The 18,893-nt window shown below is 45.5% G+C and overlaps 1 protein-coding gene and 1 long non-coding RNA gene across 6 annotated transcripts in view; one reads left to right on the top strand and one right to left on the bottom strand.

The window, feature by feature from the left end:
- The window catches only part of COL14A1 (collagen type XIV alpha 1 chain), a 230,700-nt gene that overhangs the window by 35,163 nt on the left and 176,644 nt on the right, over nucleotides 1-18,893 (bottom strand). For all 5 annotated transcript variants that reach the window (XR_008702439.1, XR_008702440.1, XM_055546785.1 and 2 more), the window contains 2 exons: nucleotides 11,833-11,886; nucleotides 11,281-11,352 (listed from right to left, as the gene is read on the bottom strand). Coding sequence is in view for 3 of the 5 variants with exons in the window: in XM_055546785.1 (XP_055402760.1) it covers nucleotides 11,281-11,352; nucleotides 11,833-11,886 (126 nt within the window). In the remaining 2 variants the exon portion in view is untranslated. The remainder of the gene's footprint in view (nucleotides 1-11,280; nucleotides 11,353-11,832; nucleotides 11,887-18,893) is intronic.
- LOC129627140 (uncharacterized) overlaps nucleotides 1-18,893 on the top strand; it is a 63,716-nt gene that overhangs the window by 37,226 nt on the left and 7,597 nt on the right. The window lies entirely within an intron of this gene.

The following is an 18,893-nucleotide window of genomic DNA, read 5'->3' as shown; positions in this document are numbered from 1 at the left end:
CCTCCTGCCTTCAATCCCTCCCAGCATTGGGGTCTTTTCCAATGAGTCAGCTCTTTGCATCAGGTGGCCAAAGTATTAGAGTTTCAGCTTCAACATCAATCCTTCCAATGAACACCCAGGACTGATCTCCTTTAGGATGGACTGGTTGGATCTCCTTGTAGTCCAAGGAACTCTCAAGAGTCTTCTCCAACACCACAGTTTCAAAGCATCAATTCTTCAGCGTTCAACTTTCTTTAGAGTCCAACTCTCACATGCATACATGACCACTGGAAAAACCATAGCCTTGACTAGACGGACTTTATTGGCAAAGTAACGTCTCTGCTTTTTACATATAAGGAGAGTGATGCATTGAAAGGATAAATAAATTGCCCAAGGTCACACAATAAGAAAATGGAAAATCTGGGACCAGAATCCATTCAGCTGGGCTCCAGAACCCTTGCCCTCCACAGTACACTCTACTGCTGCCAGGAAAGAGAGCACTGCTCAACACATTTGCTAGCCTGAATCTTCTATTTCAGTGTAGGTAATATTTTTCTTAATGCAATAATTTAAAAAGCAAACAAACATCTCCCAAATCTCACTCCAGTCATTCATAATTAGTCTTTGAGTCATTTCTCAAAATCTATTTCATCTTGAATATTTTTTGTTTCTGAACCAACATATTCTTAATGTTTCCATTGCTAGCTATCATGTGTTAACTCTTCCTATTTGAAACTTGGACAGAGAAACGCAGCGCAAGCCTGAGCGATAAGGTAAACGGACAGCATCGGGGTCGGCGCCTCTGGTTGCAGAGACTGATGCGTTTAACGAGGCCTGAATTCCTCACACTCAGCCTCCCAAAGCTTGTGACTAAGTAGCTGCAGGGCACAGCAAGGTGGTCTCCAGGAAACCACGTATGTACACTTAGTGAGCATATCTGAAGGACAAGAAATTATTTTTTTATTCCAACTTCTCTGATGTCTTTCCTTTGATTTTTCGTTTTGCAAAATAAAAGAAAAACAAACTCAAAATTCCTGAGTGAACGAAGGTCTGTAACTCCACCAAAACAAGCTTTGATGGAAAACACACAGTCCCTGTAGATGTCGGCAAGAAAAAGTGGCATATTTTCCTTTGATTTCAGGAACACTTGAAATGCAAAGAAAAGAAAATACAGTAGCTATATTCATAGATTTATAGAATTTTAGTGCTGAAGGAAAGAAGAAAGATCTCATGGTCCAAGTCCCAAATATTAGGTGTTTGCTAACTAAAATCAAAACACCCCTAGCTCAGCTCTAAGAGTTGAGCTTCCATCAGTTCAGTTCAGTTCAGCCGCTCAGTCGTGTCCGACTCTTTGTGACCCCATGAAACACAGCATGCCAGGCCTCCCTGTCCATCACCAACTCCAGGAGTTCACTCAGACTCACGTCCATCGAGTCAGTGATGCCATCCAGCCATCTCATCCTCTGTCGTCCCCTTCTCCTCCTGCCCCCAATCCCTCCCAGCATCAGAGACTTTTCCAATGAGTCAACTCTTTGCATGAGGTGGCCAAAGTACTGGAGTTTCAGCTTTAGCATCAGTCCTTCCAAAGAAATCCCAGGGCTGATCTCCTTCAGAATGGACTGGTTGGATCTCCTTGCAGTCCAAGGGACTCTCAAGAGTCTTCTCCAATACCACAGTTCAAAAGCATCAATTTTTCGGCACTCAGCTTTCTTAACAGTCCAACTCTCACATCCATACATGACCACTGGAAAAACCATAGCCTTGACTAGATGGACCTTTGTTGGCAAAGTAATGTCGCTGCTTTTGAATTTGCTATCTAGGTTGGTCATAACTTTTCTTCCATGGAGTAAGCGTCTTTTAATTTCATGGCTGCAGTCACCATCTGCAGTGATTTTGGAGTCCAAAAAAATAAAGTCTGACACTGTTTCCACTGTTTCCCCATCTGTTTCCCATTACGTGATGGGACCAGATGCCATGATCTTCGTTTTCTGAATGTTGAGCTTTAAGCCAACTTTTTCACTCTCCTCTTTCACCTTCATCAAGAGGCTTTTCAGCTCCTCTTCACTTTCTGCCATAAGGGTGGTGTCATCTGCATATCTGAGCTTCCATGCCTGACCCTTAGTCTGTAAAACTAATCTCCTCATACTCACCTGAGTACCAGCCTAACTAGAATGTAATCACACTTTTGCTTTTTGTTTTAACAAACGCTTATTAAGCACGTAAGTCCCCTACGCACCAACCTTCAAGCTGTGAACTTGCAAAGATGCAGACCCGCACTCCATCAGTGGCAGGTGTGGGTGGGGCACACGCCCCCACCCGCGCTGATGCCCTCAGCTCGCCCGTATCCCACCCTCCGGTCAGTACCCTCTCCTGCTCACTTGACGCCTGCCCCGTGTGCCAGCTGTTGTCCTGGATGACTGCACTTTGCCAGAACTGTACTGCAAAATTAAACATGTTTTCTTTATTTATTGTGTTTTTCTGTACTGTTTGTGTGAGAAGTACTGTAAAGCTATCACAGTGCAGCAATCCTGCTGACTGTGCCAGGTGGGTACCTAGGCTGACTTTGCTGGACTCATGAACAAACTGGATTTACGGATGCACTCTCAGAATGGAACTCGTTTGTACGGAATGGACTTACTCTACCCTTGGAGATGCTGAACTGGGATCTAGGAGTAAGAAAGAACATGAGTATGGTTTAAAAAAAAAATCTGCCCTCAACAAACTCTCCTGTTTGTGGAGAGATGGACGTTGACAGCTGAAATGCAGTCTCCCGCCAGAGGAGGTAAGGCTGGGAGTGGGACCTCAGACCGGAAGAGCACAGTTTTAGAGAGAAACCATCAGGAGCTCCCCAGGAGGAGAAAGGAGAAGCAGCGACCCAGACAAATGGAAGCGCTCCCCCCAAGGCACACACGGTGTCAAACGGTATGAGGGACACTGGGAGAGTTTTCAGTACAGCGGTGACTCAGCTCCGAGCAGGGCGTCTGGGGAGCCGCGTTGGAGGGAAAGCGAGGAGTCAAATAAAGGGCCACCGGCACCCATAACACAGGGGCCCCACCCACCGCCGCCAGGGGTCCAGTGAGGAGACTCAAGACAGGAAGTGACGCAACAGGAAGTGACGCAACAGGAAGAGCTGCACGACGAAGTTCTCACGGCAACTGGAGGAAGGACCAACCCAGCGCCGGACAGAGTCAGGGGATCCGTTAGGGCGTCTCGGGACAATCTTGGAGAGCAATGAAGAGGGCTTGAGATTAGAGTTCTCAGAGCTGATGGTGACGGTGAAGAGGTGGCAGCAGCGATGAAGCGAGCGCTAAACAATACGGAAACGGGCAGCACGGGGCTTGCCTGAGCTCGTCTGAGTTTCACTACAGTCCCCCTCTGAGGGAGGCCACCCTCCTGTCTTCGTGGGGGCAGAGCACATCCGTCTTCCAAGATCCACTGAAACGCTGCCTCCTCGGGAGCTGTTCTCCCCACCCCGCCACTCAGGGGACAGGGTAGACTCTGTATCCCTGCCTGTCTGTCTCCCTCAGTGGAAATTTCATAGCAACTTTCTGGCCTTTCCTGTAAGGCAGTTCCCACTTTCTGCCTTTTGTTATATCCTCTTATATACTGAACAAAATCATCATCCTCTCTAGATTGTCCATGAATGTAAAAAAGTATCTTGGTCATCTTTTGTGTCCCTCATGGACACCTACCTGTCCCTCACATCTCTTGTCCATATCATTCAGTTCAGTCGCTCAGTGGTATCCGACTCCTTGTGACCCCATGAACCGCAGCACACCAGGCCTCCCTGTCCATCACCAACTCCCGGAGCTTACTCAAACTCATATCCAGTGAGTCGGTGATGCCATCCAACCACTTCATCCTCTGTCACTCTCTTCTCCTCCTGCCCTCAATCTTTTCCAGCATCAGGGTCTTTTCAAATGAATCAGCTCTTCGCATCAGGTGGCCAGAGTATAGGAGTTTCAGCTTTGACATCAGTCCTTCCAAGGAACACCCAGGACTGATCTCCTTTAGGATGGACTGGTTGGATCTCCTTGCAGTCCAAGGGACTCTCAAGAGTCTTCAACACCACGGTTCAAAAGCATCAATTCTTCGGCCCTCAGCTTTCTTCACAGTCCAACTCTCACATCCATACATGACTACTGAAAAAACTATAGCCTTGACTAGACGGACCTTTGTTGACAAAGTAATGTCTCTGCTTTTGAATATGCTATCTAGGTTGGTCATAACTTTCCTTCCAAGGAATAAGCGTCTTGTAATTCCATGGTTGCAGTCACCATCTGCAGTGATTTTTTAAGTCAGCCACTGTTTCCACTGTTTCCCCATCTATTTGCCATGAAGTGATGGGACCAGATGCCATGATCTTCGTTTTCTGAATGTTGAGCTTTAAGCCAACTTTTTCACTCTCCTCTTTCACTTTCATCAAGAAGCTCTTTAGTTCTTCTTCGCTTTCTGCCATAAGGGTGGTGTAATCTGCATATCTGAGGTTCTTGATATTTCTCCTGGCAATCTTGATTCCAGCTTGTGCTTCCTCCAGCCCAGCGTTTCTCATGATGTACTCTGCATATGAGTTAAATAAGTAGGGTGACAATATACAGCCTTGACCTACTCCTTGTCTTATTTGGAACCAGGCTGTTGTTCCATGTCCAGTTCTAACTGTTGCTTCCTGACCTGCATACAGGTTTCTCAAGAGGCAGGTCAGGTGGTCTTGTATTCCCATCTCGTTCAGAATTTTCCACAGTTTACTGTGATCCACACAGTCAAAGGCTTTGGCATCATCAATAAAGCAGAAATAGATGTTTTTCTGGAACTCTCATTTTCAATGATCCAGCATAGCTACTCAATAAAAATTTTTGAATGAATTAATTGGGAAACTGACATCCTGAGAAGGTAGGTAAAGAAGCTTATGCAGTGTGGCTCACACAGCCAGGTAAGGTCATGTGAGGGTGACGTCTAGAACCCAGGTCTCCTGAATTCTGATGCAGAGCTCATGGGACGGTGTGACACGGGCCCACCCGCCGGCATTCACTTCCAGCTAAATTCAGGGCCCCTTCTTGCACATGCTGTTCACTGTCTGCTCTCCTGCAGGGGAGGCGCCTTGAGCTTAAGCCTCGGGTCGGAGCTACAACTGCACCAGCAGCAGTGCACGTTCTGCCCTGGGAAGTCCGCAGCTGAAGGCAGCATGAGTAAAAGCCAGCCTTTTCCTGGCACTGACTATAGGAAACAAACTATTTTCAGTGGGCAGTGCGTCTCTCTTGGTCTCTCTCCCTCCTGCCTTCCTAGACAGCCATCCACAGGAAATCAATCAAGGCTTCACCCCGTGAGGCGCAGCCCGTCTGGCAGGAGGCAGGCGTGTGGCTTCCCCCAGCCAGCGTCCCTAGGAAACTCGGGGCTGGACGCTTCAAGGAGCCCCTGGCTTTGGGAAGACACCAGTGCTGCCTCTGATACAAATGCCACCATCAAGGGCCCTTTTCTGCTGATTTATAACAACTGAAGGGAATATCAACAAGTGTTCTATTTCCAGGAAAAAATTACTGCTGCTTTTGAATTTATTTAAAGCCCATATTTAAAGTCTGCTCCAGAGCTACAAAAGGCCAGGTGGTTAGCAGGGTGGGGCCCTCCTTACTTTCTGCATTTCAGGATCATTCTGTCCCCTCACACACGCCCACCATCCTCTGCCAAGCACCCTCTAGGGCCTGTTCTTCTTTCCTATCCATCCCCCTAGGATTAGGATCAAGTCAACTTGGATTAAGGGACACTGCACAAATGCATTTGTTTATTCTCCAACCAAATTTAAACCAGTTTGGGTTTTTTTGTTTGTTTGTTTCTGTTGCACCTCAAGATGTCTCAAAGCCTTTGACATCCTAAAATTTCTCATGACTTTCTGAGAAACAGATTTAATACACTGTCTCTGACACTTTCTTACCCAGAACCCTTTGCTCTCTGAGCCCTGCGGACGTCTTCTGGAACTCCTGTTCCCCAAGCGCATTACGGGAAGTGGACTAAAGCGGAGATAACGAAAAAGGATATGTAAGGAGAAAGCACGCCAGTCTTCTTCTGTGTCCCATTTCTAGCTTGACTTGAAAAGAGAAGGTCTAAAAAGGTTTTGAACAATGACAACGTAACTACATTTCCAGTTGGAATAAGTATACGGCTTTTTAGGATGACTGTTAAAGGGAGCTTTGGGGGTGCAGAAGTGAGGGTGTATTAGCTAAACTCTGGAGGCATTTTTTAATGCTCCTGTCTGGTGTATGTTGGGTACCTGCTCATGTACCATGTGACTGACAGCCTAGAACAGGACCCCGAGAACAAAACAACTTTATGGAAATGAGCTTTTAAGAATACAGAGTGACTACCTGGGTGGCTAGAGAGAGAGAGTTTCCTTCCGAATGAAAACCAGTGTTTCTGTTAGGTCTTGCTCAGTGCAGAAGGCAGAAAAAGGCCCCCGAAGTGTCTATTTCTAATCCCCAGGGTCTGTGAACATGTCGTCAGTCGCTCAGTCCTGTCCCGCTCTCTGTGACCCTCAAGGACTGGGGCCTGCCAGCCTCCCCTGTCCATGGGATTTCCCAAGCAAGAACACTGGAGTGGGCAGCCATTCCTGTCTCCAGGGGGTTCTTCCCATATTACTTTATGTGGCAAAAAGATTATGAAGTGTGACGTAGTAACCTTGAAGTAATCTGGGGAGATTACTGAGGATTACCCTGGGGGCCCAAACAGAATCACACAGGTCATTCAAAGCGAAGAAAGCTTCCAGGCTGTGTTCAGAGCAGATATGGTCACAGGGAAACAGGGAGACGACATTGCTGACTTCAAAGTGGGCCACAAACCAAGGACGGCGGGAGTCTTCAGAGGCTGCGAAAGGCAAGGAAATAGATCCTCCCCTAGAACCTCCAGACGGGAAATGCTGACACCTCGGTGTTAAAACCCACTGAGACGACGTCAGGCTTCTGACCTACAGAACTGTAAGACGAGATTTCTGTTGTTTTGAGGTTGTGGTAATTGGTATAGCAGGAGGCAGAAATCCAATTCATCAACTTCTACTCTCACCCTCCAGATTTCACTGTTCCATGAATTCTTAGCACGTCTGCAATGTACATACATGGACATGTCTCAGTTGTTTTAGTCTATGGATACAGGTTCGGTGCCTCACACATCATCTAGGAAGGCTAACACCTGCGCCAGAAGCAACAACTTGCAGGTCGCAGAAGGCGCCAAACGTGGCTTTGCAGGCTGTCATGCAGCCACCTTATATTACGGACGAGGAGACAGGCCCACGAAGCTCATCTGCTTCTCCCCCAGCCTACCCCGACCTCTCCATCCATCCAAGCTGAGAGATCAGAAGCACAAAAATGGGAGGTATCGGGTTGCCCAAAGAGCTCATTCAGGTTTTTCCATAAGATATTATGGGAAAATAATTAGTTCCATTAATAAGTATTCAGTTCAGTTCAGTTCAGTCGCTCAGTTGTGTCTGACTCTTTGTGATCCCATGGACTGCAGCACTCCAGTCCATCACCAACTCCTGGAGTTTACTCAAACTCATGTCTATCGACTCGGTGATGGCATCCAACCATCTCATCCTCTGTCGTCCCCTTTTCCTCCTGCCCTCAATCTTTCCCAGCATCAGGGTCTTTTCAAATGAGTCAGCTCTTTGCATGAGGTGGCCAAAGTATTGGAGTTTCAGGTCAGTTCTTCCAATGAACACTCAGGATTGATTTCCTTTAGGATGGACTGGTTGGATCTCCTTGCAGTCCAAGGAACTCTCAAGAGTCTTCTCCAACACCACAGTTCAAAACCATCAATTCTTCAGTGCTCAGCTTTCTTTATAGTCCAACTCTCACATCCATACACGACCACTGGAAAAACCATAGCCTTGACTAGATGGACCCTTGTTGGCAAAGTAATGTGTCTGCTTTTGAATATGCTATCTAGGTTGGTCATGACTCTCCTTCCAAGGAGTAAGTGTCTTTTAATTTCATGGCTGTAGTCACCATATGCAGTGATTTTGGAGCCCCCAAAAATAGTCAGCCGCTGATTCCACTGTTTCCCCAACTATTTCCCATGAACTGATGGGACCAGATGCCATGATCTTTGTTTCCTGAATGTTGAGCTTTAAGCCAACTTTTTCACTCTCCTCTTTCACTTTCATCAAGAGGCTCTTTAGCTCTTCACTTTCTGCCATAAGGGTGGTATAATCTGCATATCTGAGGTTATTGATATTTCTCCCTGCAATCTTGATTCCAGCTTGTGCTACATCCAGCCCAGAGTTTCTCATGATATATTCTGCATAGAAGTTAAATAAGCAGGGTGACTATATACAGCTTTGATGTACTCCTTTTCCTATTTGGAATCAGTCTGTTGTTCCATGTCCAGTTCTAACTGTTGCTTCCTGACCTGCATACAGGTTTCTCAAGAGGCGGGTCAGGTGGTCTTGTATTCCCATCTCGTTCAGAATTTTCCACAGTTTATTGTGATCCATACAGTCAAAGGCATTGGCATAGTCAATAAAGCAGAAATAGATGTTTTTCTGGAACTCTCTTGCTTTTCAGTGATCCAGCGGATGTTGGCAATTTGATCTCTGGTTCCTCTGCCTTTTCTAAAACCAGCTTGAACATCTGGAAGTTCACGGTTCACGTACTGCTAAAGCCTGGCTTGGAGAATTTTGAGCATTACTTTACTAGTGTGTGAGAGGAGTGCAATCGTGCGGTAGTTTGAGCATTCTTTGGCATTGCCTTTCTTTGGGAATGGAATGAAAACTGACTTTTTCCACTCCTGTGGCCACTTCTGAGGTTTCCATATTTGCTGGCATATTGAGTGTAGCACTTTCACAGCATCATCTTTTAGATTTGAAATAGCTCAACTGGAATTCCATCACCTCCACTAGCTTCGTTTGTAGTGATGCTTCCTAAGGCCCACCCACTTGACTTTGCATTCCAGGATGTCTGGCTCTAGGTGAGTGATCACACCATCATGATTATCTGGGTCATGAAGACCTTTTTGTACAGTTCTTCTGTGTATTCTTGCCACCTCTTCTTAATATCTTCTGCTTCTATTAGGTCCATAGCATTCCTGTCCTTTATCGAGCCCATCTTTGCATGAAATGTTCCCCTGGTATCTTGAATTTTCTTGACTAGATCTCTAGTCTTCCCCATTCTATTATTTTCCTCTACTTCTTTGCATTGATAGCTGAGGAAGGCTTTCTTATCTCTCTTTGCTATTCTTTGGAACTCTGTATTCAAATGGGTATATCTTTCCTTTTCCTCTTTGCTTTTTGCTTCTCTTCTTTCACAGCTATTTGTAAAGTCTCTCCAGACAGCCATTTTGCCTTTTTGCATTTCTTTTTCTTGGGGATGGTCTTGATTCCTGTCTCCTGTACAATGTCATGAACCTCCATCCATAGTTCATCAGGCACTCTATCTATCAGATCTAGTCCCTTAAATCAATTTCTTACTTTCACTGTATAATCGTAAGGGATTTGATTTAGGCCATACCTGAATGGTCTAGTGGTTTTCCCTACTTTCTTCAATCTAAGTCTGAATTTGGCAATAAGGAGTTTATGATCTGAGCCACAGTCAGCTCCTGGTCTTGTTTTGGCTGACCGTATAGAGCTTCTCCATCTTTGGCTGCAAAGAATATAATCAATCTGATTTCAGTACTGACCATCTGGAGATGTCCATGTATAAAATCTTCTCTTGTGTTGTTCGAAGAGGGTGTTTGGTATGACCAGTGTGTTCTCTTAGCACAACTCTGTTAGCCTTTGCCCTGCTTCATTCGGTGCTCCAAGGCCAAATTTGCCTGTTATTCCAGGTGTTTCTTGACTTCCTACCTTTGCATTCCAGTCCCCTATAGTGAAAAGGACATCTTTTTTGGGTGTTAGTTCTAAAAGGTTTTGTAGGTCTTCATAGAACCATTCAACTTCAGCTTCTTCAGCATTACTGGTCAGGGCATAGACTTGGATTACCATGATATTGAATGGTTTGCCTTGGAAATGAACAGAGATCATTCTGTCATTTTTGAGATTGCATCCAAGTACTGCATTTCAGACTCTTTTGTTGACTATGAGGGCTACTCCATTTCTTCTAAGGGATTCTTGCCCGCAGTAGTAGATATAATGGTCATCTGAGTTAAATTCACCCATTCCAGCCCATTTTAGTTCGCTGATTCCTAGAATGTCAACGTTCACTCTTGCCATCTCCTGTTTGACCGCTTCCAATTTGCCTTGATTCATGGACCTGACATTCCAGGTTCCTATGCAATATTGCTCTTTACAGCATCGGATCTTGCTTCTATCACCAGTCATATCCACCACTGGGTGGTGTTTTTGCTTTGGCTCTGTCTCTTCATTCTTTCTGGAGTTATTTCTCCACTGATCTCCAGTAGCCTGTTGGGCACCTACCGACCTGGGGAGTTCATCTTTCATTGTCCTATCTTTTTGCCTTTTCATACTGTTCATGGGGTTCTCAAGGCAAGAATACTATATAATTAATTTAATTAGAATTTGTGTATAATATAATTATAAATACATTGTATAGATTATATGATAAAATATAATTGATATTAATAAAACAATTGATAATATTTAAAATTAATATCAATCATTTAATTAACATTTTAATGGTATTTTTATTATACAATTAATTATATTAATTAGTTATTTTATAATTATTAGTTTTTTATAGTTAATAATTATAATAGTTATTATTACAACTAGTAATTAAATAATTTGTTTCATTCCCTGAGCTTTCATTTACACCACTGTTCACTTATGTGTTCAGGTCAGTCACGCAGTCGTGTCTGACTCTTCACGACCCCATGAATCGCAGCACGCCAGGCTTCCCTGTCCATCTTATGTGTTAGTGTGTGTTTTAAGGCAAAATTCTGCCTTTCTCATACAACTTAGGGAAGAAAAACCTATTCCCATCCTTATTAATCCTTGACTTTGTCCAGACTTATATTTTTTGCTCAGAAGATAGGCCTAATTAATAGACATCATTGTACCTAACCCTTGAAAAGATGCATTGAGTTAACTTAGCCAAATACAGAATAACAAACAATGTAAATATATATAAGTGGAAGTGTAGCTGCAGATCATTCCCTGTTGGGACCATTTGTCTTTAGCCCTGATATACGCACAGTCTAATCTTAACCTTTATCCTAGGAGAGTCTCTGTTTTCCTCACGGATTCCCCGAGAGTCCAATACCGGAAACAGATTTTGACACAAGAGATGCTGTCAATTTAAACACAAAAATAAGCCAGAAGGATGCCTGGGCAGCCGTCCTGACCGGCTGCGGCCACATACTCACAGGCGGTCCGAGGGCACCTTGGGGTCCCATGCTTCCTGTGACCCCAGGGACTCCAGGGGCTCCGGGAATGCCCTAGTGGACAGGAAGATGGAGCAAAGGTAAAGACGGACGTTGCCAACAAAACAGCTCTCCAGAAGGGACAGCAAACACCGCCTCCCACCCCTGCCGCCCCGCCACCTTCCTGAAGCCAGCTTCAGGACTCACTGCTTATTCCTGTTTCCAACCAGCACAGAATTAAGGAAGACTCTTTTTGGGAAAGTCTCCACTGTGTTGGTTAGATGTAGTTCTTTCTAATTCAAGCCTTACCTACGTCTAGTAAAAAAGAAATCAATGCGGGTGATCTTATGGCAAAGCGGCTCAGAGGTGGAATAATCAAGCCCCCTGGACGCATCCTTTTAGAGGATGCTTAGGAAGAGTGCTGCACCAGAGGCTGAGCCACCACACCACGGCAAAGACGGCTGCAAAGGGAAGGCCTGGCAGCAGAAAAGCTCTCACAAGAAGTGAATGGCGTTAAAGCAGCACCGCGCCCCAGGAGTTCCTGGAAATACTTACAATTGGCCCTGGTGGACCCGGAGGGCCGGAGGATCCATCCTTTCCAGGAAAGCCCTGGGGGAAGAAAAACACAGCGTGTCAACTCTGCAGCTACTTTATATGGCTTTCAGAAAAGCTGCATTTAATCCCGTTTCATATTTGGGGCAGCAAGTCCTGTCATTTGCTCCAAACTTCCAAGGATTCACTGCTTTTAAACCCTTCATGGGAACTGTTCTTGGCAAAGACTTTTGTGTCTGTTGGCTCTATGAAATCGCCCAATGGAAGAATGTTAGGTGTAAGAAATGCCACTTATAAACTTACACAGGAACTTATTTTCAGAAAGCGTTTTTGTTTTTTTTTAATTATTATTAAATTAAACATAACTAGTGAGAAGGGGGATCAATTCTGGTCATTAACAACCAGACACAAAGACAAATTAGTGTCTTTCAGGACCTAAGAGTTTGGGGACAGGGAACCCCTATCACAGGAATCGAGTAGTGTATTACAAATTAGGAGTACTACAATATCGGGCTCCCTTTTAGCTCAGATAGTAAAGAATCTGTCTGCAATGCTGGAGACCCAGGTTCGATCCCTGGGTCAGGAAGATCCTCTGGAGAAGGGAATGCAACCCATTCCATTACTCTTGTCTAGAGAATTCCATGGACAGAGGAGCCTTGCAGGTTATAGTCCATGGGGTCGCAAAGAGTTGGACACAACTGAGCAGCTAACACACACGCACACACACCCGCATACACACTACAATATCTGTAACTCTGAAGCTCTTCAAGGACTGCCTGGGGGTGGATCGGGGGTCTTCCTGCAGCAGTGATACAGTTTTGACTGCTGGGCAACTTTGCTGAATGCAAGTCAACATGAATACACATTTGCTTCTCATTACATGATGGAACAGTTAAAGACAGAAAGCAAATGCTGCTCTTTAAAAATTATCTTCTCCAATCACTGAATGTGTGTGTTATTTTTATGTGAATGTTAAAAAAAAATAGCACATCTGGAGTGGCCTACTGTCCGGTGGCTGTGGTTCTTAGCTGCGGGTGCGGGTCTTTCCAGTGTAATTAAAAACAGGAGAGAGGATCTTTGATCTCAACTTTATGATAAATTCATATAGTTTGTTCAAGACATTATCTTCTACTACATGGAGAAATGGACTTCTCCTCTTGGGATCTGTCCCCTCCTAGAATAATCCATTCCCGTGCTAAGTCGCTTCAGTCCTGTCCAGCTCTTTACGACCTTATGGACTGTAGCCCACCAGGCTCCCCTGTCCATAGGATCCTCCAGGCAAGAACACTGGAGCAAGTTGCCATGCCATTCTCCAAGGGATCTTCCTGACCCAGGGATCGAACCTGGGTCTCTTAGTCTCCTGCACTGGGCAGGCAGGCTCTTCACCTCTAGTGCCACCTGGGAATCCATTCTCATCTCAGATCGGTTGAAACCAACATCCGCCAGCGTCCGTGCTGCCTCTCCCAACTCCCTTTCTGAAGCGCACCACTTTCCCAGTGAACCTTCCCCATTCTTCCCGCGCGTGAAAACCCTTCTCCTTGGTGGCCCCCTTTCACTCTCTCTCCTTATCTCCAGGAATCAAATAAAAGAGGGTAAAAACGAGGCTGGACAAAAGGAAATGGTGTGAGTTGGGAGAAAGACATGAAATGGGAAGGATGTGTGTGTAGGAAGAGCGATGGTCTGTGGGCCCTTTCATCCTGTTCTCAGGTCCAAATACCAGCAAGTCTCAGAGCCAGATGAGGCAGAGACTCCAGAGCCCACTGGGCCTCATGGTTTGCCTTTCCTGCCTGAGCACGCTGTGTGCTTCCATCTTCCAGCCTCTTGTTCAGCAATTCCGTGGGAAGCCAGGGGCTGAGCTCTGGCCAGTGGAGAGAGGCCAGTTCCAGCTCTGGCCCACAAGAATTTCTGGGGAGTAATCCTCCACCTTCTTTTCCCTTCTGTAACAGCTTCAGGGCCCACATGTTGAGGATCAGTGTCTCAAGATGGCAAGACCTTGAGTTCCTAAATGACTCTACAAATCAGAGACTAACTACCCAACTCCTCTACCCATTCTGTGGACAGTGCTGGGCTGGGACCAACAATAGACTTCATTTCATTTATTATTTTTTCATTGTTTTAAATCACTGAGATTTTAGGACTTTTGTTCATAATATTTGAGCTAGTGGGTTTTTTCACTGCTACCTCTATTCAGTCACTTCAGTTATTCACTCAAAAATATTATTAAGTCAGAAAGCTGCAGGGATAGGTCCTGATATAGATTAAATTACACAAACATGCACACACATCCTTCCTAGCTAAACAACAAATATTAATACTGACATAGGTTGAAAGATATTATTTTACATAGAGTTTAAATACAGCATATCCAGGAAGAGGGTATAAAAAATCAGAACATGTAAGAGAAAACCAGAACCTTATAACTCCTTCAGCCCAACTGCTTCATATTATAAGTGAGAAAATTTGGGATCAAAAGAGATTAGGAGCCTTTACCATTAAAAAAATTTTTTTATATCTACTAGTATTTCCTATATGAAGTTCACATAACAAAACCAGGGACTCTGAGGACATACTCAATAATTTAAGAAGACATTTTGAAAAGAACTTCATTTGCTTCCTGCCTTAAAACTCTCCCAGCACTGGAGGGGAAGCAAACACACTCCCGTGTGAGGCCGCACGTGGTACGTGGCCAACACCGCTGCCCAGCAGTCAGGAGAGCAGCCTGGCTGCAGGCAGCCTTCCCGGACTCTTTTCCAGGCTGTGTCCAGAGAGACAAAATTCTCAAAAACAAGCAAGGGCGATGTTATGCAGAGGGAGCAAGCCAAGGCGTATTTTCTGAAAAGACTGCACCATTCCAGGGAGGATCTGCAGGAAAAAGCGCATCAGCTCCTCCCTCTCGATTATGGGGAAGGCGCTCACAAAGCAACGCTCCATCAGGCCTCTCCTCCACTGGATCACCCGAAGGACACTACCAAGAACACTTCAGTGTGCTCGATTTACAGACAGCTGGTGCCTCTCATGCGGGAGGAGAGAGGATGGAATGTCGTTACGCAGAACTAAATTTGGCGAGAGGCTGTTGCTCCCATGTGGTCGCATCCAAAGAGGAGACTGCATGTTTGTTCACTCTGCGTTCTCGGGGTGCCCAACTCCAGGAGCTCGTGCCTGCTGATCCGAGGTGGAGCTGATGTAATAACAGAAATACACTGAACAATGGATGTCATGAGCTTGAATCATCCCCGAATCATCCCCAAACCATCCCCCACCGCTGGTTCATGGAAAAACTGGCTTCCACAAAGCTGATCTCTGGTGCCAAAAAGGTTGGGGACCACTGCTCTTCCTAAAGGGCACCTCGGAAGCTGTTGGTGTTCAGTCACTCAGTCATGTCTGATTCTTTGCGACCCCATGGACTGCAGCACGCCAGGCCTCCCTGTCCATCACCAGCTCCCGGAGTTTACCCAAACTCATGTCCATTGAGTTGGTGATGCCATCTAACCATCTCATCGGAAACTGAGATTTCTTTTTTTTCTTCTTTGAGGGAAGAAATTATGTCTTATTCACTGTTCTATTCCTAATACCTCCCTAGCACATGGTTGGCACCAAATACATACTAAAAAAAAATTAAAGTGGAATAAAAATGACACTCTTAGAAGAAGTGCTCTGATAATCAAGTTGAATAAATAAATATTAATTGCAGGTATAATTAGCCCAGAAATGCATGGGGGTGGGGGGGATGCCAATCTTTTCTGGCTTTGCTCTTGAACCCTCACGAGCATGGAGGAGAGGGGTCGGGAGTTCTCCAGCCCCAGAAGCTGAAATTGCATTTCAGTGACTACCTGAGGGGGGTTTCCTAGAAGCAGACCGGGCTTTTGTGCCTTTGATTTATAGAGGGAGGGGGCTCCCTGGTGGTCCAGTCACCTGCCAATGCAGGGGACACGGGTTTGATTCCGAGTGCCACCATGACGGAGCCTGTGCTCTGCAACGAGGGCAGCTCGCTCGCCACACCTGGAGCCAGCCCACAGCCACGAGGGCCCCGTGCGGCCAGACAGAAGTGAGGGCGCAGTTTTATATGCTTTACAGAGGAGTGGTCTAGGAGAAAGCTTTCAGGTAGTGAGGGAGGCAGGAGAGGGCAGGTACAGGGGTTAGGTCAGGACTGGGTTTGGCTGAGGTCTGCTCTCGTCGGGGAGCTCTGCATGGTGGGTGGCGCCTCAGGGTTAGCCAGTCCATCATTGGCTGGGTTTCCGGGTGGCTCTAGTAATAAGGAACCCGCTTGCCAATGCAGGAGACATAAGAGCCGTAGGTTCGATCCCTGGGCAGGAAGATCGCCTGGAGAAGGGGATGGCAACCCACTCCAGTATTCTTGCCTGGAGAATCCCATGGACAGAGGAGCCTGGTGGGCTGCAGTCCGTGGGCTTGCACACAGTCGGACATGACTGAGGGACTTAGCATGCACACATGTATGGAGCCAAGGTGGCATTTCCAAGGGTAGTTCTCTACAGTAGAGGTAACTGAGCTGTTAGCAGCCAGGGCATGGAGGGCACAGGCCAGGGTCCAGGAGCATCCGTTCCACGCATTTCACTCTAGCACTTTCTCTTGTTATTGGAGTATAGTTGCTTTACAATGTTGTTAGTTTCTGCTGTGCAGCAAAGTGAATCAGCTGTGTGCGTGTGTGTGTGTGTGTGTGTGTGTGTAGCCTCTCTTGGATTTCCTTCCCACTTAGGTCACCACAGGCCACTGAGTGGAATTCCCTGTGCTATATAGTAGGTTTTCGTTAGCTATCTATTTATACACAGTATCTATAGTTCACTCTAGCACTTTCATTCATGGATTTTCATGAACAAATGCACATTTTTAGAAATAACATTTTAACAGTAAAGGCATTCTTAAGGGTACTATGAGTTTCCTGTTTCCCTCATTCCAAATTAAAATTTACTTGCTATACCTGGTTATAATTTAAAATATATTAGGGGGACTTCCCTGGCGGTCCAGTGGTTAAGATGCTGAGCTCCCAGTGCAGAGGGGCCTGGGTTCGGTCCCTGGTCAGGGAGCTAGGTCCTACCTGCTGCAACGGAGACCTGGCACAGCCCAGTAAATAAATATTAAAAAAAAAAAGATGTTAGGCTCTATATTATTTTAGAAACATAAGCAAAGCCATTTCCCTCCCCCCCGATTTCTTTCTAACTGCAAAAAAGTTCATGTTTTCATCACATAGCTTTATGTTTTAACAATCACATTTTAAATTCATCTCTGAAAGATTTTTTTCACTTGTAAGCCTCATGTTTGTCATATTAAAATATAGTTGCAGAACTACTGTGTGCTGGACTTTTGCTAGCTTTTGGATAGTCAACAATGAACAAGACAATTTGTTTTCAAGGAGGTGATGGTTTTGAGAAAAGTCAACAATTGAAAGTAAACAGCAATGAGCCTCGATGCGGGGACTAGAGGGTTCCACAGGAACACGCAGAAGGGCATCCAGTCGTGGCGTGGGGGTCCGGGCAGGGGTTCCCAGATGAGGGGTTCAGGTCAAGGGCCCCAGGAGGCTGGTCCACCCTCCCCGCCCAGGGGCCACTCAGCTCAGGCCGGCTCCGGGGCCTCTCCTCACCCTTCATCCAGGGGGAGGAGCAACGGCAGCAACTCTTCATATTGAAGCAACAGAGTTGGTGAAAAGGAAGACCACGTGAACTGTCTGCGCTTCGCAAACATCTCCAGATCTGTAGACGTTTCCTTTCACACCAGGGAGCCAATCTCAGCACCTGTGCATTTGTGCGTGAAGCACCCTCATGAAAAGCTGCTGCTGCTGCTAAGTAGCTTCAGTCGTGTCCGACTCTGTGCGACCCCACAGACGGCAGCCCACCAGGCTCCCCGGTCCCTGGGGTTCTCCAGGCAAGAACACTGGAGTGGGTTGCCATTTCCTTCTCTAATGCATGAAAGTGAAAAGGGAAAGTGAAGTCGCGCAGTCATGTCTGACTCTTAACGACCCCATGGACTGCAGCCTACCAGACTCCTCTGTCCATGGGATTTTCCAGGCAAGAGTACTGGAGTGGGGTGCCATTGCCTTCTCTGCTCATGAAAAGCAGACACCTTTAATTAAGTGATGAAGAATGACTAACAGGGACAGAAGATTAAATGAGAAGCATAATGTGAGAGTTCACTTAAACCGACACATGCTCTTTTTAGGTACATAAAATCAGCCACCTACTAACAGGGGTGCTTTATAAGCTGAGCAGCTCCCAGCACGTCTCCTTTTTGGGAGTCCCACCTCAATATTAATATGCAACCACAACACGCATTAAAAATAATTTTTGCTATAAAAACTTGAAAGTTTTTTTATAGTTTGTTTTTGAAAACATTTGGCTCTGAGCAGCTTATTAAGTTATGGTTGGCCATGATTTATCAGCAAAAGGAAATCTATTGCAAAATATGTTTTCAAAATCACTGATATTTGAATAAATACCAAATTTAACTATGGCTGAAATTAGCAAGTGCAATGTTTTATACACATTTAACTAATTTATTAATTTTGATTTTTTCAGTTTCCTTTTCTACACTCTAGAGCAAACACATATGCTTTTTTTCAGGTGGCAAGAATTTTTTTGTAGGCTCTTAAAAAGTTCTTGATGAAAGTAAAAGAGGAGAGTGAAAAAGTTGGCTTCAAGCTCAACATTCAGAAAACTAAGATCATGGCATCTGGTCCCAGCACTTCATGGCAAATAGACGGGGAAACAGTGGAAACAGTGCCAGACTTTATTTTTCTGGGCTCCAAAATCACTGCAGATGGTGACTGCAGCCATGAAATTAAAAGACGCTTACTCCTTGGAAGGAAAGTTATGACCAACCTAGATAGCATATTCAAAACCAGAGACATTACTTTGCCAACAAAGGTCCATCTAGTCAAGGCTATGGTTTTCCAGTGGTCATGTATGGATGTGAGAGTTGGACTGTGAAGAAAGCTGAGTGCCAAAGAACTGATGCTTTTGAACTGTGGTGTTGGAGAAGACTCTTGAGAGTCCCTAGGACTGCAAGGAGATCCAACCAGTCCATCCTAAAGGAGACCAGTCCTGGGTGTTCAT

The sequence above is a fragment of the Bubalus kerabau genome, chromosome 14 (assembly GCF_029407905.1).
Source record: "Bubalus kerabau isolate K-KA32 ecotype Philippines breed swamp buffalo chromosome 14, PCC_UOA_SB_1v2, whole genome shotgun sequence".
In the NCBI taxonomy this organism is placed as follows: domain Eukaryota; kingdom Metazoa; phylum Chordata; class Mammalia; order Artiodactyla; family Bovidae; genus Bubalus; species Bubalus kerabau.
The sequence above is the reverse complement of the archived record's forward strand: the minus strand, read 5'-3'. Positions and strand labels throughout refer to the sequence as shown.